Source organism: Myodes glareolus, chromosome 23, assembly GCF_982192425.1.
Source record: "Myodes glareolus chromosome 23, mMyoGla1.1, whole genome shotgun sequence".
Lineage (NCBI taxonomy): Eukaryota > Metazoa > Chordata > Mammalia > Rodentia > Cricetidae > Myodes > Myodes glareolus.
In genome coordinates this window covers 13,979,092-14,003,310 of record NC_142048.1, presented here as the reverse complement: position 1 = coordinate 14,003,310, position 24,219 = coordinate 13,979,092, and the positions used below count along the sequence as shown (strand labels likewise).

General features: G+C 43.9%; 1 protein-coding gene across 1 annotated transcript in view; it reads left to right on the top strand.

The window, feature by feature from the left end:
* Sh3rf1 (SH3 domain containing ring finger 1) overlaps positions 1-24,219 on the top strand; it is a 159,330-nt gene that overhangs the window by 96,741 nt on the left and 38,370 nt on the right. The window contains exons 3-5 of the mRNA XM_085680332.2: positions 5,631-5,906; positions 6,878-6,973; positions 23,722-24,024. Coding sequence (XP_085536458.2) covers positions 5,631-5,906; positions 6,878-6,973; positions 23,722-24,024 — 675 coding nt within the window. The remainder of the gene's footprint in view (positions 1-5,630; positions 5,907-6,877; positions 6,974-23,721; positions 24,025-24,219) is intronic.

The following is a 24,219-nucleotide window of genomic DNA, read 5'->3' as shown; positions in this document are numbered from 1 at the left end:
ACACTACTTTAGAAATATAGCTTGTAGTAATCACTGGGGCATTATATTGAAATGGAAACATTCCAAGTCAGAGTCTAATCATATCTAAGTAATCATTTGACCTAGATACCCTGAGAACATGATTTTTTACCTAATAACCATTAAGTATATTGTATTGGGTTGGCGGTATGGCTCGGTGGGTAAAGGGGTTTACTGTGCAAGGCTGGTGACCTGAGTTCAATCCCCAGCACCCGCGTGGTGGACGGTGAGAACCAACTCCACAAGGTTGTCCTCTGACCTCTACACGCTTGTCATGACACACGGGCCCACATGTACTCACACCTGATGCGCAGGTGCACACATACCCAAATAAATGGCTTCATTTTTTAAAATTATTTTTTTAATCCACTGTGCTGCTTGATCTCTGTGTACAGTGCTGTCCCTTATTTCTTTCTTCCCAGTTCCTTCTGCAAAGTTTTTGAAGTTGAGCTGGAAGCAGGCAGAGTTAAATGCCAATTTAGATATAACCGAATTCACATTTTATAGCCATCACTGCTGTACGAGCCGCTTCTAGACTTTCCTTTCAGTAGGTCGTTGAATCTGTTTTACTTTATGGGGCAGTAAGAAATGCCTGGAGGCATCTGAATTTAGAGAGGTTGCCGCGCATGTATATCTGAGCACTGACATTTCGAGTCCAGGAAATAAATTGGCAGTGAGTGTTTTATTTACCTGTTGGGCGCTCAGCTGGCTCATCAAGGAGCATTTTGTCAGTTGTGTTGGAATGTGCTTGGTGGTGCAGAGGTGGAAGCAGAAAGCATCTAATCACAAATATTTGTGTGCAGATCACGTGAGGGTCTTCATGCCATCTGCAGTAAAACTTGAGTGTGTAATTCAGAAGCAAACACTAATTGCAAAGTAAAGTGGGTCCACTGTCCTGCTCTTTTTAACAAGCGAAATAATAACCCAGTATTTATTGAAACTGCCGCCGATGAAGAATTGTTCTAATACTTGGCCTGTGTCCGTTGCCAAAGCCTTTTGATAAAGCTGGCGGCGTGAGTGACAGCCGCACACCCCAGGTTAGACTGCGGTGCGGTTTCTCTCTGGCGTTCTCTCTTTCTAAGCCTCCCTTTCATGTGTAGCCAAGTGAAAGTCTCCAAGTGAAATCTAAACCCTGTGGTTCCTCGGGGGCCTTGGCCTGATGTGAAGATCCAGAGACAAGCAGCCGAAGGCACGGAGGGCAGAGGCCGGGGTGATGCCATGACACCCAGACCTTTCGGGGAGATGAATGGGAAGGCCTCGCCTCCCTGGGCTCGGGATGTATTCTCCCCACAAGACTAGTCCTAGGGCTTTTCAAACCAATTGTTTTGCCTTTTCCCTTCAGATGTTGCAGGAAAATGTGTTCTTTTATTGCTCTTCCAAGTCGTTAAACCGTTTATCCTAAATCAGCTGCAGTCTGTATGGGAATAAGTTTTCTAAAGATCATTGAACTTTGCTCGATTTGAAATCAGGGGAGAATTCATTTTCTTTAATGTGGGAAACCTTCCTTTGAGAAACTTGACACAAACTGGCTTCTTTAGTGTCTTGGAATTTAATTGAAAAAAGAACACCGTAGAAAAACACTGCCAGATGCACAAATGTCTGCTCGTGGGTTCGGTTGCCATAAGCTTTATGGCTCTTTTCTCTGTGGTTATTGATCACCGAAATAACTGTGGCACTCAACCTTTAGCAAGTCAGTGTGAATTAATGAAGTTTTGGTTGCATGGGGGCCAGTAACCCCGGGCTAGCCATAATGCATAGTGCCATCATCGTAATAGGTTTTCCCGTCACCGCTTGTTCTATTAAGGATGCTTGATGATTTTAGGAGCACTTAATAGATTCGCTTTGTGGAAAAGTTAATAAGTCCATTAGGCCACCGGGGTGTGGAAATGATCTGTTAAGAAATAAATTCCCTCCATTTCCACATCAGCATATCACAGAAGCTTTATGGATCTCTTCGAGGAGCCGTTGAAAATGGTTTCTAAGAGTGCTACATCTGAATCTTGGTTTGTGGATTTGTCTGGCATGAATCTGGGGTAGAGCCAGCCAAACAGAGCTAATTGAGGTGTGTGTGGTGGAAACTGAGAGAACGGACTGTGATGGCGAATAGAGCTATTTGTCACCGAGTTTGTAATAGGATTTCCAATTAATTCATGCAGGCCTCCAATGCCTTACATTAGCCCTGTCAAGATGAGCTACGGCCACATCGAAAATGCCAGCCCCTATTAAACGGTGCATGCCAGTGAATTTGTAATTTCTTCTGCGCCACCAGAAGATGAATGAATTCGTCTCAGGAAACAACTGTGTGCTTCAGAAACGCACATATCAAAGTTCTTGAGCAGTTCCTGGGAGGAACATTCTTTGTATCGTCACACAGCAACTGTGTGTGTGTGTGTGTGTGTGTGTGTACACACATATATGAAATGTGATTACTATGTGACTCTATCCCAAAGCAAAAGGGTTCAACTGCATGAAAACAAATGCATCGTCAAGTGCCCCATTTCACTGGTGACCAGGCTTTCCACACTGATGAGTGATGATGATGATGATGATGATAGTTCAAAATGTAGCATTTTAGTTCCTTCTAGGCTATTTTATGGGATGGAAATACATAAACTCACCAACTCCTCACCACAATGCCAGATGACGAAGTCTGGGCACAGGGAAGCCAATCTGCCCAAGGTCACATGGCCAATAAGCAGCCCAGCTGAGGGAGTCTGTTACCATCCCCCATGGTCTTTCACAGTCTCTTCGGATGCAAGACTTAGCTCAGTTCCTTGTTGTGCCCTTGCCAGTCCTTTCTACCCTCCTCCCCAGCAACACTTACTTCTGTACCATTTTACATTTATTTCCTCAAACTAAGCAGTGAAAAAACAGGCTTTGGAAATACATAATTTGAAGAGCATGTGGGAGGAGCCAGAGGGCACAGCAGCAGACGTACTCACAAGGACACATCAAGGTCAAGTGACAAGAGTTAGAAGCAAGGCCTCAAAGCAGGATTCAAAAAGGCGCATGAGGGCATCAGTATTTCCAGACAGCTCAACCCTTGCCTTCCAAGGATGCTGACACTCAGTGCCCTTTTACTTGGCATCAGATGGTCCAAGCTGAGGCAAGACGACTGCTGAATAGCATCTTGAGAGAAAGAATTACTATTTACCTTAATTCAAACAGAAATATTTAGCAAAGAGGTTTGGATAGACTGGTGATAAAACAAGCTAATTGTTGGAATCTATTATAAAGTTTTGTTTCCATCAAGAGCATTAAAAGTTGATCTTTGTATATATGAGTGGAGTGTGGAGAACATGAACACATGCACTGCTTTACTTTACTTGGAAAGATTAAACTTAAAACAATCAGCCATGCACAGCTCTGTTTTACATGTAGCTGTCTGATTACCTGCTACGCCGTTTTCTCTTTGACTGCGAGCCTCATCTGCCACCCGGACTTCCAGCCCTCAACTGTTGCTAGAAGGGAGCCAATGATCTAAGACTGTTAACAGTCTTGTTTAAGACCCACCGTAAGTTTGACCCTATTGGCCTCTTTTGAACCTTACATTGCTAATGCTCTTCCCGTGCCCGTTTTCCTGCTGGTGTTCCTTGCTAGTACTAGTCCCTCTGAGTGGAATGCTTCTCATTTTCATTTTTACCCCCCTACCCCAACTTCGCTTAGCCAACCCCTTAGGTTTCCATGAAGATTTAGGGAAATAGGTCATTTCTCCCATCTGCTATGTCCCGAGCTCGCTCTTCCCATTACCAGTGGACGTTTCAATCACTGAAGTTACACCACTGGATTGTCTTTACTCCACCTGCCCTGTCCCTCGAGGAGGAGAACTCTGCATTATTCCTGTGAAAGTGTTTAGCACTAGCACATTTCCTGGTAAACAGGAAAAGCTTGATGAGTGGGTTCCACATGCATGCATCCATGGATGAAGGTATGAGGAACAGAAGGCTGTAATCTAATTCTGCACATCATTAGGGATGTAGTTGGCTCAACATTTATCCTCTGTGTCAGTGATGGGCAGCAGTGGTCCAGAAAGGTCAGAAAGCTTCAAGGGCTGACTCACGTTCACAGATGGGCATCAGGAGCCCCTGGGAGGTGCCATACTGAACTCATGTAACTCATGTTTAAATTCTCTTGAAGGTGCACGCCTTTTTTTTAGCTTGCCTTTTAAAACGAAATTGCAATGTTTAAAGTCTCATCTCTTTGCTTCTTGGCCCCGCAATTCTCTTTAGCCAGGAAGAGCGTGTTGAGTATCTTAAATTGTAAAGACCATGTCTAAAATCTGCTGCTGATAACTCCTGAGAGGGCAGTGTTCTAGACTCCTTTCTGTTGCGGTGCCAAAAATTCTGGCCAAAAGCAACAAGTCAAGGATTTATTTGGCTTACACTCTGGGCAATAGTCAAAGAGAAGTTGAAGCAGAAACCATGGAGAAAAACTGGTGACTGACTTGCTCACAGGGTCCTCCTTAGCTGGCTTTTTCAAACCTCTCAGGACTATGTGTTCATGAAATGGTGCTGCGCATAGTGGAATGGACACTCTTATATCAATTAACAAGCAACAAAAAAATCCAACATGCTAACAAGTAACCATCAAGACAGCCCCACACAGACTAGCCCTTAACAATCAGGACAGCCCCTCAAAGGCCAACCCTTAACAGTCAGGACAGCCCCACACAGACCAGCCCTTAACAATTAGGACAACCACACATAGATCAACCCTTAACAGTCAGGACAGACCCACATAGATCAACCCTTAACAGTCAGGACAGCCCCACACAGACCAACCCTTAACAGTCAGGACAGCCCCTCACAGACAAACCTTAACAATCAGGACAGCCCCTCAAAGGCCAACCCTTAACAGTCAGGACAGCCCCACACAGACCAGCCATTAACAATTAGGACAACCACACATAGATCAACCCTTAACAGTCAGGACAGCCCCACACAGACCAACCTCTAGCAGTCAATACAGTCATCTATAATGTCTACAAACCAATCACATAAAGATAAGTGTTCAGCTAGGACTTTCTCAGATGCCTTTGGGCTGTATCAAGTGCTACCTAGTACACTCAGGTTCTGAGACAGTCTTAACTGCTGTGTTCCATTCTTGAGCATAGAAAGGCGTCTTAGTAAGTACATACTAAGTTCATAAAAGATTAAGACCTGGAGTCACATCAGAAAAATGTTTGCCCCAAATCTAATCTGCTTAAGTGAAGTTATGAACCTGATAGATCAGATTTTGATTTAAATTTTTCTTCACCAACCGTGTCATCTATCTTGATGAATAAATAAATCATTGGTATAAAAACTAAGTTTGGTTTTTATGAATTTTTGAATTTCTTACCAGGAAACAGACTTAGACAATAATCCCAGGCAAACAAAACCAGAGCTTCACTATATTAAATTTAGGCACAGAGGCTATCCTGTGGATAATGCAGAAATACCATGCTCTTTGTATTTGTACTGTAGTAAATGTAATTAGGTTTTTATGTAAGGTTTTCTTCTAAGTGCCAAGTTGCTGGATTTGATCTTGACTTAAAGACGACAAGAATGTGACCATATTTTCAGAGACGTCATCTGACTGTTCTTTCACTGAAATCTCTCTCTTCCTTTAAGGGTATACCTCAGTTACCATGTGCCAAAGCGTTATACAACTATGAAGGAAAAGAGCCCGGAGACCTGAAGTTCAGCAAAGGCGACATCATCATTTTGCGGAGACAAGTGGATGAGAATTGGTACCACGGCGAAGTCAATGGCGTCCACGGCTTCTTCCCCACCAACTTCGTGCAGATCATCAAACCTTTACCTCAGCCCCCACCTCAGTGCAAAGCACTTTATGACTTTGAGGTGAAAGACAAGGAAGCGGACAAAGACTGCCTTCCCTTTGCAAAGGTAAAGTGTCCACGAGATGGCTTTCAGCCTTCGTGGGTATTCCCACATGCCTGGAATATGACTGGGATTTCTTCTTGCAAAAAGAGAAAATAGTTTATGCGAACTCTGTCAGTGTGCTTCTAAAGATCCCAGGAAGCCGTCTTCAGGCCGCTAGGAAAGCAATTCTGTGTGTAAACGTCTCCGGAGGATGATCTGAGCTGATGTTCTTTGTAGCCTCGTCCTCCTGTTTAGAGTCAGTTTCTTTCTGAGCCGCTTTCAAAGGGGGCATGTGTGTGCCACCCCTGGGTGCCAAAGTACAATCCCAGAGAACAAATAAAACATCATTACTTCTTACTTTATATGTAAATTTCTTTGCTTAAAAGCACACAGGAATATATTTACTATTGATAAGAGGGTTTGGAATTTTAAGTAGAAAACCATGTTTTGGAGAAGTGAAGCAGTAGGATGTTTATTTCAGTGAGCATTAATCCGTGCTATCAACTATAGCGAGAAATACCTGAGGGCAATTTAAACAGATGTCCACCTGACATGCTGAGGGGATGGCCTTCGAGTTGCAGTTTACTGCTCTCAAAAGAAGCACCTGGACTCTTGGTAGACATTTGTTGTTTTACAGATGTTCTAAGAGGACATTAGGTTTCGGCGAGATGGCTCAGTTGGTGAAGGCACTTGTTGCCAAGCCTGACCAGTGTTTGCCCACCAGGACTCACATGATAGAAAAAGCCATCTCCCCTGAGTTGTCCTTTGACCCTCATGGGCACCCTACTGCTTATTGCCTACCACCACTAAAAGGAATGTAAAACAAAATTTAGAAGACATCAGATTGACTGGTAGTCCTGTGGACTTCATGAAAACATTATATTTTTTGTATTAAAACCGTGTTACAGAATCTTCTTCAGTCCCTTTATGTAGGATAATAATTAGGGTGCTAATTTAATATAATCAGAGAGACTCATGATTGGTTGTTTCCTCAGGATGACGTCCTGACCGTGATCCGCAGAGTGGATGAGAACTGGGCTGAGGGAATGCTGGCAGATAAAATAGGAATATTCCCAATTTCATATGTTGAGGTAAGCTAATTGGTACAATTTTGACTCATATTCACCTTACTTGATAAATCTTAATTGTGCAGATTAGATATTAAGAGATCCTTGTGGCACAGAGCACTGGCAGTGGCTTTGAAAGGGTGTGTTGTTGGATTAGAAAGACTTCCTTCCTTGTGTCCTCCTGTTACTGAAGATCTTAGAATGTGGTTCCTTGTCTCCTGTTTAAAGGCATCCCTGGGATAGATAAGGGACTGTCCGTCACCTATGCGATCTGGTTTCTGCCTTGAGTAAGGATTGGAAAATTTGTAAAGTCCCCAAGAAACATGAGAAGTTCATAGATTCATTTTACTTGTTTACTTATTTCTCCTATTTTTATCACATTCATTTATTTAATGTGTGTGTGTAAGCAATAGGTCAGAGTATACCTTTGGGAAGCCATTCCTTTGCACCGTGTGGGACCGAGGGACCGAACTAGAGTTAATCTCAATGGCAAGCACTTTTTATTCACCCTTGTTTTCTTACATTTTTCATAGTCTGCCACATCATCAGAATGAGAGTAGTGATGCCTAAGTAGTTCTTTGATAAAATTCCCTAAGTGAATGGCTCCTTCTCCACCATACCCCAGTAACTGCTTAGTCCCCTTTTTTCAATAGGTAGCATTGTTCAGAGAGCTTTTGATCAAACCTGAGTGAAATCTTTTTAAAGAAGTTGCATACTCATTATTCTAAACAAAATCAAGTTTAAAAATCAACAGGGGTGTGCAGAGAGATGCTCCAGACAGTACAGTGCTTACCACATAAGCACGAGGGCCTGAGTTGGATCCCTAACACCCACTTAAAGGAGATGAGCTCAACAATGTACACTGTAACCCCAGCCATTGTGGGGCCTTGGGGTTTGCTGGCATCCAGCCTAGGTTCAGGAAGAGATCCTGTCTTTGCAAGACAGAGCAGGAATTGAGGGAGATACCCAGTGTCGGTCTCTGGCCTCCATATGGACACATATCCACGTGTACCCATATGCAGACACACACACAAAATGAACCGGGAAGGTAGAGTTCAGAGCAGACACCCATGACGTCATCCGTCCTAAACGATCAGCTGGTAATGGGCATTTCTTGCTGAAAACAAAATTGAAGGCATTTTTGATGAGTGAAACCACCAAAGCCCAAACAGCCACTCCGAGTTGCTGAGGTCAAGGAAGACTTCTGGAAAGAAGCTGGTGTCTTGCGATGTGTAAGTAGATGTTACCTCAGAGAGATGAGAAGTGCATTTGCTGTAAACAGGAGGAACACCCAGGTGGAGAGACGGCATATGCAGAAGCCAAAAGGCAAGAGAGATCTCAGACTGTTTGGGGAATTAAAGGCAGATCTGTTGTCTAAAGCATCAAAGTGTCTATCTTGAGCATGTAAAAACAAAACGAAAAACCCACTATCACTTATTCTGCCATCTTTCTATCTGAGACATTTGTTCTGTCAGGAGTCTGAAGGCTAAAATGGCAAACTGCGTCTCTGTAGCCAGCCCTCTGTGTCTTCCTGAGATGGTGAGATTGCCAGAGTTTCCTAAAGCCTGGATGTGTCTGCTGTGCATCCGTGAGACTGTCACCCAAGCTAGCTGCGGCTCTCAAGTGCCGGCCACACGTGCAAATGCTCCTGTTGGTGTAGATGTTTTCTCCCGTGTTAGAACAAAATATATAAATATAAAAATATCCTTAAGAAGCAACCCTTTCTGTATATTATTTGTGTACATCCTAAGTACGGGTTGTGGGGAAATCCTGGCTCCTCCAGGGATTTGAATGGTTATGCTAAGGAGTGTGCGCAAGCAGAGCTTAGGAAAGAGCCTGCCCTTACTTGTCAGGAGTTACCACCGTTCGTGCTGATGCTTGGTCTGGCACGTGTGAAAGGTAATGCTGTGTGGGTTGGGATTTTTTTGGCCGGCCTGGGGGGGATATAGGGCAGGTATAGACTCCTTCAATAGGCATAAGAAGATCCACCCACAGAGAGGCCAGAGTCACTTACAATCACTGGAGTCGTAGGATTATTTACTCTGATTTAAGTCGGAAAGGTAAATTCCTACGCAGGGGGAAAGGGTTTTCATCCCTTGCTCCACCTCCACCCCTCAGTCATGAACATTTTCCTTATTTGAACCAGAACTTTTCTTCTAGTAAGACATGAACCAAATCATCTGTCTGCTGGAGTCTGTGATCAGGCTTTGAAGTCGAGCTGTGACATTGAAGCTCTTAGCGGGGAGCAGAGTGCCTGGGGCTGAGTGACACCTGGTTGGCAGATGTCAATCACAGCCAGCCCGGACCCAGGCATCTCCGTCACAGACAATGTCTCAGGACAGTGTCCGACGAGATAAAGCAAAGGAGACAGACAAAATAACGAGGCTTTTTCCTAAATAATGCTTTCTCTTGCTCTGCTTGAGAAGACAGAGCGTGCTCACTTTAAACACAGCTGTACCACGAAAGTTCACTTGTAGATTTTTTTTTTTTTTAAGGATGGGGTGGGGAAGGTGGGAAGAGGATCTGTCTCTGTAACCCAGGCTGACCTGGAAGTCACTGTGTAATTCGGGCTGACTTTGAACTCACCATCTGCCTGCTTCAACCTCCTAAGTGCTGGGTTTATAGGCGTGAATCACCATGCTTAATATTTGTCTTCAGTCTTATAAACCGACATATAACCCCAAGTCTGCCGGAGTATAGCAATGGTCAAACAATGACCATTGTCACCATGCGCAATGACGGGGTAATCTCAGAACTGAATTTGGAGTCTCAGAACCAGGTCTTTCCTTGCGTAGTCTTGGAAGCAAACACCCTCACCCCATTCCCATCAGAGACTGACTGGAGGACTGAGGATGAAATCCATCAGAGAGAGTGCTTACCTAACGTGCCTGGGTTGGAGCCCCAGCATGGCATAAAACCACTTAAGAGCAGTGTGCACATCTCGGCACCCAGGGAGAGATGGCAGGAGACCAGAAGTCCAAGTCTGAGATCGGGCTGGGGTCTGAGACACTGTCAGTTTCCTGGAGTCCCTGTCTAATTATGGGGAGAATTCTTACCATGCTTTTAATCCCAGCACTTGGGAGGCAGAGGCAGGCAGATCTCTGTGAGTTAGAGGCCAGCCTGGTTTACAGTGAGATTTCCAGGGCAGGCTCCAAAGCCACAGAGAAACTCTGTCTCGAAAAAGCCAAGTGTGTGTGTGTGTGTGTGTGTGAGAGAGAGAGAGAGAGAGAGAGAGAGAGAGAGAGAGAGAGAGAATTCTTTTGCTTGACTCTGATCACACGCACCCCGACCCCAGACAATAGACAATCTCTCATCAGGTCCCTGCTTGGCCCCACCTTCTATGGTGTAGCTTGTGTTATATATAGACAAATTCTTCTTTGCCTTGCATTAGCTGGAAAGCAGCTAGGGATAAGAGATTCTTATGGAAACCTAGGGGATTCTTGAAGAAACCACTCCAGGATACATATCAAGGCCCGGTGGCAGTCAGAAGGAAGAAATTAGCTCCCTGTTTCTCTTTGCTCAAATGTGCCAGTTGTCTGCAAAATAGACGGGCCGACTTTAGCCACCTCATTTATTCCGTGCTGACTCTCTTGGTTTAGCAGTCATTTGGACAAGGATGACGTGATTCTCAGCCAGCAGAAAGTTGGCTTGAAGACGGTGCCGAACGTGGAACCTGGGGCATCTCTCAGCCGTTGCTGTACCTTGTAGACGAATACTGGAGTTGACATTTTTATCGAATTTCTCATTTGATTTTGATTAGCAGTCATTTGTTGCAGTCTCAATCAACCTTAAGTTTTTAAACAAATAAGAAGTTGTTCGGCTACTTGGTGTTTTCGTCACAGGGAGTTTAAGGCGAGCATTGCTCCTGTGCAGATGGTGTCGTAGAAGTGACTCAGCGGACAGATGTTCTTACAGTTCCATTCCCGCCAGAGTTCCTTCTTTGGGCACCTCCCAGCTGTTAATCCTCAGCCTGACTTTCTGTCATTACCTTGCCTAAAACACTCCCTCCCCTCCGCTTGCTTTATCTCAACCAATAGTGTGGCGAAGGGGGAAACTGGGAATCTGGAGACCGGTGGCTGTGATGGAAGTGGCGGCCCAACCTGTAATTCTCTATGTCTTCTCTATAAAACTGTCGCTCCTTAGGAGCAGAGCCTGGTGCCCTTGTGGTACCCGTGTGGTCGCCATTGTCACTCTTACTCCCTCGCCGCACCTCTTCTGCCTGTGATCTTTCAGGCTTTTGTTATAATGACTAACCGCTGTTCCCCAGACTCCCTGCCCCCATCAGAATGGGAGCCCCCGTGACGGCCCGTGGACTATATAACTTATTGCAGTTTCCCAGCATTCTCTTCAACTGTTGCTCATGGCAGGCTCTCAGTAAAAACTGCTTGAATAAATTAGTGGACAATCTAAGAGATCGTAGAACGAAGACTTTCTAAACCTGGTCTGTCTGTAGATTTTTGTAGTTTGTAGATTTTTATCCACTTGGAATTTTTTCAGTTGATATTCTCATCTGTCACTACCTGGTATATATTTTGTTACTGGTTTATCTTGTCAGTCCATTAGGAAGTTACATGCCTAGGAGTCACTGGGTAGGTGTGTGACCCTGCTGAGGTCATTTTTTTTCTTTCCTAGCCCAGCTAGCCTCAAACTTGCAGTGATTCCCCCTGCCTGCCTCAGTCCTAGGTTCACAGATATGTGCCACCATATACAACCCTCCTTGGTGAGATATTTTCCAACTTTTTGCTTTTGCTTTGTGTAACTAGGCTGTAGTTGGGTAGGCGTGGCAGTTGGGTAGGTATGGTGGCATATGCTTCTAGTCTAGACAGGAGGGTCAAGGGTTTGAGGCCAGGTTGACTTCCTAGCAAGACCCTGTCTCAAAATAAGTAAAATTAGAACAACAGCAACAAAAACCTGAAAACAATAAGCAAAATAAAAAATAAGCTAAGTAATAACTCCTTTAGAACTTTCCCAGGCTAAAATAGTAATAATTATATGCTAGATTAAATCTGGAACTCCTAATTGCAATAGAGAAAAAAATTGCTGGTAGAGGGTAGCGTTGGGGAAATGTTAGCCAAAGGTTGTGAAACTTTAGTTCAAAGGGATAAGTCTTGAGGCCGTGGCTTACCAATGAGAAGTCAAATAAGCTGGCTTCAGCACACATGGCTCCAGAATGGGACCCCTAGCATCTCCCGTGGTACTGTCTAGTCTGCAGTGTTGCTCTTGTTTCTCAGGTAGGAAGTGGAGCTTGAGTGCAGAGTGTGAAGCTGTCAACGTGATCTCATAGAGCTAAGAATGGCATTGTTGACTTTATTATGATTTATGTTGTTAAGCCTCTCTCTAGAGAAAAATAATAGCAGAAGGGCACAATAATAGTCTTTAATCTCATCATCAAAGAGTTGATTGAAGTATATGAAAAGATTTTCCCTCATGTATATTTTTGATGTTTTTCCCTTTAAAATGAAAAACCATAATCAGTGTTGATAAAAGAAATTTAAGGGAATTGTTAGAAAGTTGGAAGGAGAATTACCATATTGATTAGCGTCCAAGTTTCTATTGCAATTTTGAAGTCAGTTTATTTTTAATAAGTGAAATTTAGAGATACGTGTGAGAAATCAGGCAAGGAAAATTATTGTGTTCTTAGCACCACCCTTTCTTCTTAATTCTGATTGACTGGGTACCTTGGGTGTGCTTCTGGGGAGCTTGTTTTCCCATGGGCATTGTGGCCACATCCCATGGCATGGTAAGATGGCAGCCTCACAGAGGTAGTTGCTGCTTTTATTTCTGCCACAATGATGAAGGGAAAATGGGCACTGGTTCCTGTAGCACAGTCAAGAGCAGTGTCCTGTAAGCTCCATGGACAGTTCCTTAGTCGATGGGTGAGCAAGGGACTTGCTTAGGTTTGGTAAGGAGGCCGTACAGGGAAGTTCATGCTCCATCTGTCATTATTCAGCAGCCCGGCCTCTAATTTAAGAGTTTCCTGTCCGGAGAGCATCCAGGGAGTGGAGAGTCTGGAGATCGGTTAATGTGACTTGAGTTCTGACTGCATGGGTGGACAGTTTGCAGTACCCCGAGCAGTTTTATAGGACATGGAAGTGCACATGTCCTGGCGAGCTGTAATCAGAGCCTTGAGATAATGACCAAATGTTATCATCTAATATTATTAATATCCACCATGTTTCCCCAAAGGATCCCCAGATTTTTCATCCTGGCCATTCCCCTGCAGGGACAAGAATGCGAGCCAAGCGTCACAGTTTGGGACCACTGGCTTGTGCATCTGGAATGTTTCTTTGCTTGTCTTTATAGAAAACTACCCTCTCTTCAAGATCCCAGTAGACTGAGGCAGATCTTAGGAAGCCTTTCTTTCTGATTTAACAAGATGCATCCTATGAAACCCAAGCCAAACATCCCTGTCCTTGTGTGACTTCCGTAATACCAACTTTGCACCATCCCTACAGGCTTGGTATGGCTCTTGTGATGTGTGCAGTGATCCACTCCTCCTGATTCCTCTGAGGATGCAGTCACATGCAGAATATTCTAAACATTTTACTCCTATAATATGATCATAATCTAGAAAACATGAAGAAGAAATAAGCCTAAGTACCTCACATAGAAAACTAAATAAATACCCTTCCTTTTTTTCCTTCATTATGTTTTTATGATATTAGATTGTTTTGTCTCTCTCTATGTCATTGTAGCGCCAATAACCAATGCTTTTTAACTATATAAGAAATAATAAGTAGGCTACAATTTATTTATTTTTACCACTTTTAGACAGGTGTCTTGTTTTGAGTAGTCGCCGAGTGACTGCTCCCTAACCTGCCCTAGGCTCTTGCCTCCCTCGCTTCAGAGGACATGCGGTAACTAGCCTTCCTAATGGTGCGTAAAACCACCGGCCAACTTTGCTTTGGTGCATGGAGGTTTTTGCTTTTCATAGAAACACGAAACCATTCTAAGTTCCAGCATGTAAGAGGTTCATTTTTCAGAATGATTAATTACTCAATTTCAAAATCTGAGGTTGCCTTTGTTAGAGAGAAATTACAAATCAGTCAAAGCCACAATATTTTGATATGTGTTAACTTTATTTTTAGAATAGATTTGTTATAATGTCATATACATCCTAAATATTGCTGGCAATTAAGGGTCTATGAAGCAAAGGTAGGTTCAGTTTGATCTCATACGGCGGAGGCCTACGTGGATTCTTTATGCTCTTCTGGGCACTTGTGTATAAATGGGTTGAGCAGAACCCTTGTGTCCAGATGGGTTGATCAGAACCCTTGTGTATAGATGTGTTGTGTACAGATGGCTTGAACAGAACCATTCTAATGGGACAGTCATTGGGAGAAAAATCTCCTCTGTAATACAGAGTGTTCCAGAGAATGTTTTCCCTAGGTGTTGTAAAGCAGTGGTATGTCTTAGAGTACAAACCTCCTGTCGGTGCACATCCTGGGTACACATGCTGTGCAGAGCATCTCTGGGAGTGGAGAAGCCCTAGAATGTGCTGTTTCGGGGCTCACCACCCTCAGTGTCTTTACATCTCCTCATCCTCACGCTGGAGGAACCTAGGGTAGGGAGAATGACCTGCTCGCTGATTTATTAACTGAGTACACGTTCCTGTGGAATTTCTGTCTGCGTGTCATTTCTCATTGACTAAATTTTACTTAGAATTTAATGACAATTCCATGCTCTTTCCCTCTTGGGAGATATGTATTTCCTCTGTTGTGTTCCCTTGTCTGGTAATGAGGTTCTGGAAAATAAAGTGTATTGTTGGAATGTACCCTCCTCGTTAATAGGTGTTTCTGATTTATGATGTGTATATAAAACAGAAACACATATAGACTGTATGTCTTGCCAGTTCCTATAGGACACAGACATCAACTGATCTCAATCTTCAACTTGTGGGCTGGTCTCTCTTCCCAGCACGGTGATTCGCTGTGGATGCATTGCTTCAGGTCTAGTGGGTACCGGCAGCTCCTCAGTCCTGACTGGACTTTGGGGTGGTGCTTGCATCTGTCTGGTGAGCTCTTCTGTGGTTTGACCGTGAGCTGCTTCTCCTGCTGCGGATTTGCTGTCTTCCTCCAGGCTTTTCAGGAATCTGATCACATCATTTGTCTTTTCTGCAGTGCGTGCCGCTTACTTTCTTTCCCTTGGTTCCCCGCTTAGTGTGAAAACATGATCTGTTTTGGCTCTCCCGAGTGTTACACGGTTACACTCACTTCAGCTTCTAGCTCTAACCATCTTCCCCCCACACACCATAATGCTCAAAAGGTCCACTTACCTCACTGTCTTTGTCTCTGTACTTAGTTCTTGACTCCTCTGGGCCTGAGATCTCCATCTTGGCCTTCACGAACTCCTTTTCTTAGCCCTTTTCTGTCCCCTGAATAACATCTATTTGTAATCTCCTTTATGATTGTTGCCCTTTTCATTTGTGGGGCGTTGGTGTGGTGTCTGTCTTGGAACACACAGCAAGGTCTTTTGGTTAGCAGGCAATCCTGAGTGCCCTATAGTTTTCTTCCTATTTTCCTGTTTTCCTCTTCACCTGCCATAAAACTGAGACCACCCAAGCGTGACCCCCAGCTGACTTCCTTGCTTGACCAGCAAATGGTTTTGTTATAATTGCTTGGTCAGGTCCAGACTCAGGAGATTTTCTTAAAGCGTACTCTCTAGTTTTTGCTTTCTAAACAGAAAGTCAGCCGACGATGCTCAAAGGTTGCTCTTGAAAGGTTCATGCAGCCTCCCTAGGTCACCGAGGTGTCCGTCACACGGCGTTCATCTGCCAGCCTTCATTGACTCACCTGCCCGTGCTCTGTAGACGTGCATCTTCTCGCGCTAGTGTCAGGAACCTGTTCCATTTCCCAAGTCCCCTGTTCTCATGAGTCAGAGAGGTGTGCCGCTCTCTCCCGCCCAGTGCTGTGCTTGGCATATACAGTCACTCAACAGCAACAAGAAAGCCCACACTGACAGAAAGAATTCAGCTCTCCATTTGCCCCGAGTCTGGTCACTCATGGCCCACGGGCTCTTGACTTGACCCAGAGATCTGCCTCTTGAGTATTCTGGGGGACATTTGCGTTTGGGGTGAGGGAAGGTGTACTTAGAAATAGAACTTTACAGTTCATTAAATCCGGCTTTGTGTTATGTAAGCGGCCCATCCCGAGAAAGGGACTTGCCTGAGGCCAGGGTAAGTGAATTGTAAACATGGGCTCTGAGTCATTAGAACAATACTTATTTGGACTGGATTTTACAGGCTGCAAAACATGTTAGACCATACTCATTCCTGTGTGAGGGACTCAGGGTGACACTGCCTTAGTACAGCTAAGCAGACTGAAGTCGGGACAGTAAGTAGTGACTCAGGATGGCTCAGTGAGGACAGAGAGCGCAGCCTAGGCTAACCCACACTCAAGGCTCTCCCGATGATTTTTTTTTTTTTCCTCTGAGAGAACCTCCTTCATGAGGTTTTTAGTGACATGTGTCTTTCCCTTCCAAATCAGAAAGTTGAAAAGGAACGTTCTGGTTTTTTATTTATGTTTTAACAGCTAGGCCCAATAGAAGTGAAGGCCGTTTTGTCAAAAAAACGCGAAGTTGCTCACTGACCTTCACGCCTCCCGCTCGAGGGGCGCCAGGTATTCTGCAAAACCCCTTTCCATGGCAGGCTCGAGTGAGGTTTGTCGTCCTGCTGCTTACGTGAGTGTTCCTTGTCCTTAGGGTTTCTCAGAGCCCAGGGACTTGGGAACTATAGACTTTGGGAGATTATGGTAGTTCAGGAAGTCAGAGGTAGCCTTTGGCAGACAGCTCCCTTCCGCTCTTTCTCCTGAAGAACTTTCAAGGGACTGGAGCTGAGCCCCAGCACACACATCACTGCTGAGCAAGCTGAGAGGTGGCCAGGCCACACAGACATGGGGTGCGAATCCTTGTTGACCGCCGTTTGAGATAACTCTTTAGGATTTGAGGACCACTTTAGGATTAAACGCAGGACCCCGCAGTTGTCCCTTGGTGTGCTATTGGTATTAGTTCTAGGTTGAAATGATAGGATTTTGTTTATACTGGGGCTAGATAAAATATATTATTAAAGCTACCCGAAAGCGTTTTCTTTTCTTCTAAATGTAGCTATTTGGGAAATTATCTGTGAGATTTCTATTAGACTTAAGTTGCCTAGTGTTGGCCCAGAGGCAGACCTCACTTCCCTTGATAATTCTAAGAGGCCCCTCGCCGCTGTGTTTTAATTCATCACAAACATTTGTAAAGGCTTACATGGTGTCCTAGCCTAGGGGACGCTCCCTTACCAATTTTCATAAAACTCACAAGTAATCAGTCCTCTTGGTCATTCCTCTCTTACGTGGGGGGTCTTGTAAGTGAAGGTTGAGCTTGCTTTTTCTATCTGGACAAACACGAAAACTTGGTGCCCAAATTGAGGGGAGTAAACTAGAGGACTAGTGGGTATCTGAACTCCTGGTGTTGTTATTTAAGAAGTATTTGCAGGGCTGGAGAGATGGCTCAGAGGTTAAGATCACTGATTGCTCCTCCGAAGGACATGGGTTCCATTCCCGGCACCCATACGATGGCTCACAGCTGTCTGTAACTATACTTCCTGACACTCTTACCCAGGCATACACACATAGGCAGAACACCAGTGCACATTTAAAAAATAAATGAGTAAATATTTATTTTTTTTAAAAAAGAGAAGCATTTGCAAAGGACATCGATGTGAGGCTAAATGTTGCCATTTCTTTAAAGAACTTGGAAGTCGGCTTGAGTTTCTGTCTTGGTTGTTCCAGAGTGCCAGGCTTGTCTGGAGAAGGAACATTGGATGTAGAAAAATATTCTGTAATGTTGAAGTGGTTTACAAACTGACTGCTGGAGCTTGCATTTCACAGCAGAAAGGGAAGGGTAGGTTGTTGAAGCATGATCAGTTAAAACTCAGGGTCAGAAACTGGGCTTCAGCCTGAAGATCCGAAAAGCAAAACAACCAGCCACTGGCTTTTACCTCAGCCTCAGTCTGAAATGGCAGTCCTGCCTCCTGGAACCTCAGAAGGAGACTGTGTGTGAGAGCTGTCTCCTCCCATCTTATATTCCTCTCTAGGGCTGGGATTAAAGTCGTGCACCACCTGATTTCTATGGCAACGAGGGTGGCTACTGGGATTAGAAGTGTGTGTCACCATAATCGGGTCTGCAAGGCTGACCGGTGGGACTGTTTCACTCTCAGATCTTCAGGCCGTCTTTATTTATTAAAATATATTTTGAAATGCCACTCCAGACTGTGATTTCAGCCGTGATGGGACAACTGCTGAGCTATGTTAAATAAACCTGGTTCTGTCCCTGCCACATTCCCCACATGAGCCCATGTTGCTTGGCTGCTCAGCCACAGAGAGGAAGAATGGATGGGATTAGAATACAAAAAAAAAAAAAAACAAAAAAAACAAAAAAAAGAGTTCTTTAAAAATTAGCTTTGAGATAAGTTTTTTTTTTTTGAGACAGTCTCATTACGTACAGTAAACAGTAGAATAGTTTTGCCAAGAACTCACTGAATAACCCAGCTAGTCTTGAACTTTCAATCTCCTGTTTCAGTTTCCAGGTGCTGGGATTTTATGCCTTCATTACCACGCCTAGCTGTGATAAGAGCTTGAGAGCATGGTATATAATTGAATTGCTGTAATAGAAAATATTGCTGTATCTGGAGTATAAAATAAAATTTTATTTATAAACTAGTAATATAAATCAATATTTCAATTTAGACATATACACAAATGCATATAAAAATAAAAATTCACATATATTAAATAAAGAGTACTTCATATAAAAAAAGAATATTTGTAATACAAATTTGTAAAAGAAATCAAAAGCATAATAAACTATGGATAAAGTATGTAAATAGAAAACATTACAAAAAAGATCTGTTTAATCTCATTAAGAGAAATACAAATTAAATAATAGGAAACCATTTCAACTAGTAGAGACTTGAACATGATTACTAAGGAGAATATTTGGAAAACAATGTAAAGTGAAAATTGAGACTTCTTTGGGATTCAAATGTTTTTAAATGTACCCATTGATGTAAGAATGTCAATTTTAGGAATTCACCCCATGGTTATGCTGCATGTCAGCAATTTAGTAAATGATGGTATTTCCTCTATATAGTAGGAAGCCATGCATGTACCTGTGGGCGTGGGAAGATGTTCACTAGCTGCTCCGTTACAGTGTGCTCTACCTGGACTCAGCCGTGGTAAAGAAATCAATAAAACAGATGCAGATGTGGCAGCATTTAAATTTGTAGAAGGTTGTGCTGTAAATTGTTAAACATAAATGCCCCTGGAAAATGGATTGGGAAAAAAGACAGGCCTAAGGAACTGGCTGAGATCTTTGGTGTTTGATCCCATAATAGTCTATACCATTTTCTTCATTTTTAAAGATGATTAATTTCCTTTTGGTTTGTTTGTGTTGGAGTCCCCATCTGTAAGGCAGCCTAGCTTGGAAATCACTACCTAGACTGGGCTGTCCTTGAACTTGTGACATTTATTCTTTCGTACTGCCCCCCACCCCATGTCACAATCACAGGTGTGAGCTACCAGGACTGACTGCTGAATTACTTTTATAATACACTTTACAAGTTTTATTTGCCTTAGGGAAGAAAAAAGTTCCGTAATATTCTACTCTAGTGGATTATAAATTGCGATAGTTTCCTCTCAAACCTGCCTTTGGTGCTGTACATTATCCAAAAGCTGGATGTCCAAGAGTAACTCTTGTGTAAGAGTTCTTATAAAATAGCGACTATCAGAACCATTTTCCCTCTGGGGGGAACATGTTGCGTTGTCCTTTAAAAGGCCATAGTCTCTTTAGCAAAGACATTGACCAGACACAATTATATTTTAATATTCCCTAGGATGTTTTGTTTTTATTAGCATTATTTTATCAATATTTCCTCTCAGATTTATTTGAGGCTCTTTCTCAAAACATAAACGAGAAGGCTGGGGGTATAGCTCAGTGGCATGAAATGTCCCTTATGTGTGTAAGACCCTGCATTCACCTCCCAGCACCATAAAAGCAAATAAATTACTTAAATAATAGGAAAAAAATATAAAAGTTCATGAGAAATTCAAGAAAATCTCTTTAGACCCTAGAAGGCTGATCTCTACTTTGTGTCCCACCGGAGTCTTATCTGAGGCCTTTCCCACATGCTGAAAGATCTTTTAGGGCAAGTGTTTGTTTTGCATGTGATGAGCGCACTTTTAACTTTAAAGGTCATGGTGGGATAAATGTCAAAGGAAGCCCACACCCACTGAGCTCAAGCAAACATTCATGATTTTTATCAAAATTTTGTTAAAAGTTGTCAGACCCTTGACTCCCTGTTGTTACAAAGGCTACTTTATACTCACAGAAGGCTTTTAGATTTCTGCCAGATTTACCTAATGCTCTACTCTGTAGCCTTTCCTTTGATGGTTTTTCTCTGGGATTTAGAAAAAAAGCAAGGAGTTGTGCTACTAATACCAACCTCTGCCGTTCCAGAAAAATCTAAAGTACTTTTAAAGGATGACAACATCTTGCTAGCAAACATTGCTGTCATGTGTAAAAATGAAATGTGGGGGGAAGTAAAGTAGGGTGTTCAGAGGGATAGAAGGGAACCAGAAGATTGAGCTCTGGGTTCCTTTCAGGGGAGAGAGCAAAAGAGACATCAGAGTCGTTGGCTGTCTTGTATTTACTCACCTGTCTGTGAGGAGTTGTGGTCAGTAGCTGAACAGTGGCGGCCTTGGGTGCAGAGTTGGCCAACAGCAGTGCCCAAACTAGAACTGTGGCCCTTTGCCAGTTACTACCTCAGTAACCCCTGTGAGGTCCACCTGTGTAGAGAGCTTATGCCATCAACTGGATTATTTAAGGTGAGGCTTTCTGTCCACCAAACAATATGTACATTTTTTTCCTGGCAAGATTGTTCTCCGTAGGCAAAAATCTATTGGAAGGTAAGAGGAGAAAAGTTGATGGACAAGTATAGAATTAGACACAGGGTCTTTTGCCACAGTTGAGGAGAAAGAGCATTTGGTTCATCAAGTAACATGGACAAACTACAAAAGACAGTTGAGCAAAAGCTGCTGCATGTAAGATTACATAAAGCACGCACATTATTTTTAAATCAGTTTATAAACTCCTTCAGGGGACTAGAGAGGTGGCTCAGCAGTTAAGAGCACTGGATATTCTTCCCGAGGACCTGGGTTCAATTCCCAGCACCCAGATGGCAGCTTACAACTGTCTGCAGTTCAGTTTCAGGGGCTCTGACACCCTTATACAGACATGCATGCAGGCAAAATACAAATGCATATAAACTGAATCATTTTTAAGCATTAAAAACCCTTCAGATTGTTTCTCTCCGTCTGTCATCTCCAGCAGCTAGTAAATTACTCAGCATATAGTGTTCTCAAGTTGTACTTACTTAATGGAGGGTAGATGTGGAAAAAGACCTACGAGGGACCTAGTATTATTTTCATGACAAACTAGCAAGATAGTCATATCAGAGTACAGCGAATGGAAGTCAGCAGTGTTAACACGTATTAGTTGCTACTTGCCTAGGCGAATCTCTGACAAGCATTTTGATAACATTTCACAATATTTTAAAACAGGTGGTCAGGCGAGATGTCTCAGCAGGTAGAGGTGTTTGCCACCAAGTTTGATGGCCCCAGTTTGGTCACAAGACCCACAGGGTTGAAGGATAGAGCCACCTCCTGTAAGTTGTTCTCAGACCTCCACAAATGTACTCGGACACATATAGCCACCCACACAGACAGACAAAATATCTAAGGCTCTTTAAAAGACCAGGTGCGGCCAATGGTTTGGGCCCAGAAGTCATTTAAATGGGGTATCAGACAGATGTAGCTGTTTCCTTTGATAATTGTTTTTGGCTCCCGTGAGAAAGAAATCTTTAGTTTATCCCCTGCTTCTTACTCCACAGAACAGGCACACAGAGCTGATCTTCCACACTCTGTGTGCCGACTAGGACCTTATTCAGAGGATTTGTGGTATAGGGATGGAGGTAATGGGCACAGAGGAACTCTCTGCTCCTTTGCCCCTGCCTTATTGGGTAACTGCCTTGCCTTGCCTTTCATGTGAGTCCTGAGCTTGGAGTGGGAAGAGAAGTTACTCTAGCCTGCTTGGCCGTGTAGGAAAGATGACCGCCCCACAGGGCTCACTGCAGTTTACCGAGGTCTCAGAGCTGTGCCCTCGCCAGGATAACCAGCGTCACAATTGCTTCATTGGGGCATTTGGTTCTCTCGCCCCCCCCACCCTGAAGAGGGGGATACCTAGCTCAAAGCGGGTTTTATAAACTGTGGATCTCCAGACCCAATGCCATTATAATGCTCCAAGTGGCCTCCTTTTAACACGTTCCTTTACCCTTCAACACATCCTACTGGTATCTACACATCCTGACGGTCACCTGCTTGTTGGTAAGGTGTGACTGCCTGTTCTGGAAACTTTCTCCTGTGCACACTCCTTTTCAAAGGGTAAAGAAGATGCTTGCGTTTGGAAAGGGTTGGCCCTACTAATTATGTCAGACAGGCCCTCTGACTGCAAGTCCCCACGGAGCCCCAGGGACAAACTGCCGGTCGATCCCCAGTCATCTGGAGAAGCTCTGGGCTACCAAGCCGCAGTTAACCCTGCCTTGTGGCTGTGGGAAGCAGGTTCTATTTCCTCTTTAAATATCGACTCAAAGGCTTTCCTCTTCCCTAGCAGGGGAGTCGCACCAACAGGGTGAGAAGACATGGTTTGAATCATTGAGATGGACAGAAAGGAAACAAAATATTAGATGATGTTAATTTGTATACAGCAGTTCCTACAGGGCTGAGCGTCATGTTGGGAGCATCTCCATTGGCCCCACGGTGCCTTCCAGAAGTACGCGGTTCGTTTTCAGTTTCCTATATTTCATCTCAGTACTTGTGTGTGCTCTAAGCTGCTTATCACAGGAGTTTCTAGTATATGCAGCCTTTTATCATCATGGCCTTTCCGGAAGTGTTTTGTTTCACCTCAGGGAAAACAAACAGCCTAATGTTCTCTCCTTTCCTGCCGATGTTATCAGTCCAGCTCACCCTACTTTGTCCCCTCGTGCGTCACTTTACCCTGGAACTTCAGATAGACCGAGCGAGGGTGCCAGCTGGGCTGGAATTTCCGCTCTAACCTTGCTGAATTTTGAGCACATGTGATAACTGACTAAATGTCTGTGGAGGGAAAAAAAAAAAAACAGCAACAAAAAAACTGGCAAAAATTTCAAAAACTTTTGTGAGATTTCCCCCAAAATATGGGGAGAGAAACAAGGGAGGTTAGCTTGTTTAGAGGTCCACACCTCAGTATTACATGGTTTTGGTGTTTATTTCCTTGTTTGCTTGTACCAAACCCATCCGTTGTCCTTCCAGTGTTCAGCTCTGAGCCAGTTGTTACTGGAAACAGCAGTCAGTCAGACGAATACCTGAATACCCTTTTCACTGCTCCGTTTCACCAATGAGCCGAACTCTTGTATTACTGGCAAATGCCAAAATTAAACATCTCCCAAATTCTTAGGAACATGACTTTATATTTTTGGCCTTACGTTGGAACTACTTACTTTTAAGTTAATAACTACCTGTGTCCTAGGTCCAATGAGATCCCATTATGAAGACGTGTCGCATGGAAGAGACGCTAACTTGCATATGCAAGCGTTAATATGGCGGCTTTGAGTTAGAGACGAAAACACTTAGGGAAAAACATGCTCATTGAACCCCCGAGAACTGTCTGACCTTGTGCTGTTCTGCTGCTTGCTTTTGCAGTTTAACTCGGCTGCCAAGCAGCTGATTGAATGGGACAAGCCTCCAGCGCCCGGAGTAGACACCGCAGAATGCCCATCAGCGACAGCGCAGAGCGGCACAGCCCCCAAACACGCCGACACCAAGAAGAACACCAGGAAGCGGCACTCCTTCACCTCCCTCACCATGGCCAACAAGTCCTCCCAGGCATCCCAGCACCGCCACTCCATGGAGATCAGCCCTCCAGTGCTCATCAGTTCCAGCAACCCCACCGCCGCAGCCCGCATCAGCGAACTGTCAGGGCTCTCCTGCAGCGCCCCGTCTCAGGTACAGGGGCAGCGTCTGCTACAGAAGCGCGGGCTCACCAGGGCAAAACTTCAGAAGAGGGTCGCTTTCCTTGCTGCCTTGCTGCCTTCTTCACATTTGTCTCAGCTACTTGCTGTGATAAATCAACTTGAGGGAGAAAAGGGTTATTTTAGCTTACACTTCCAGAGAGATGCAGTCAGTCCGCTGTGATGGGAG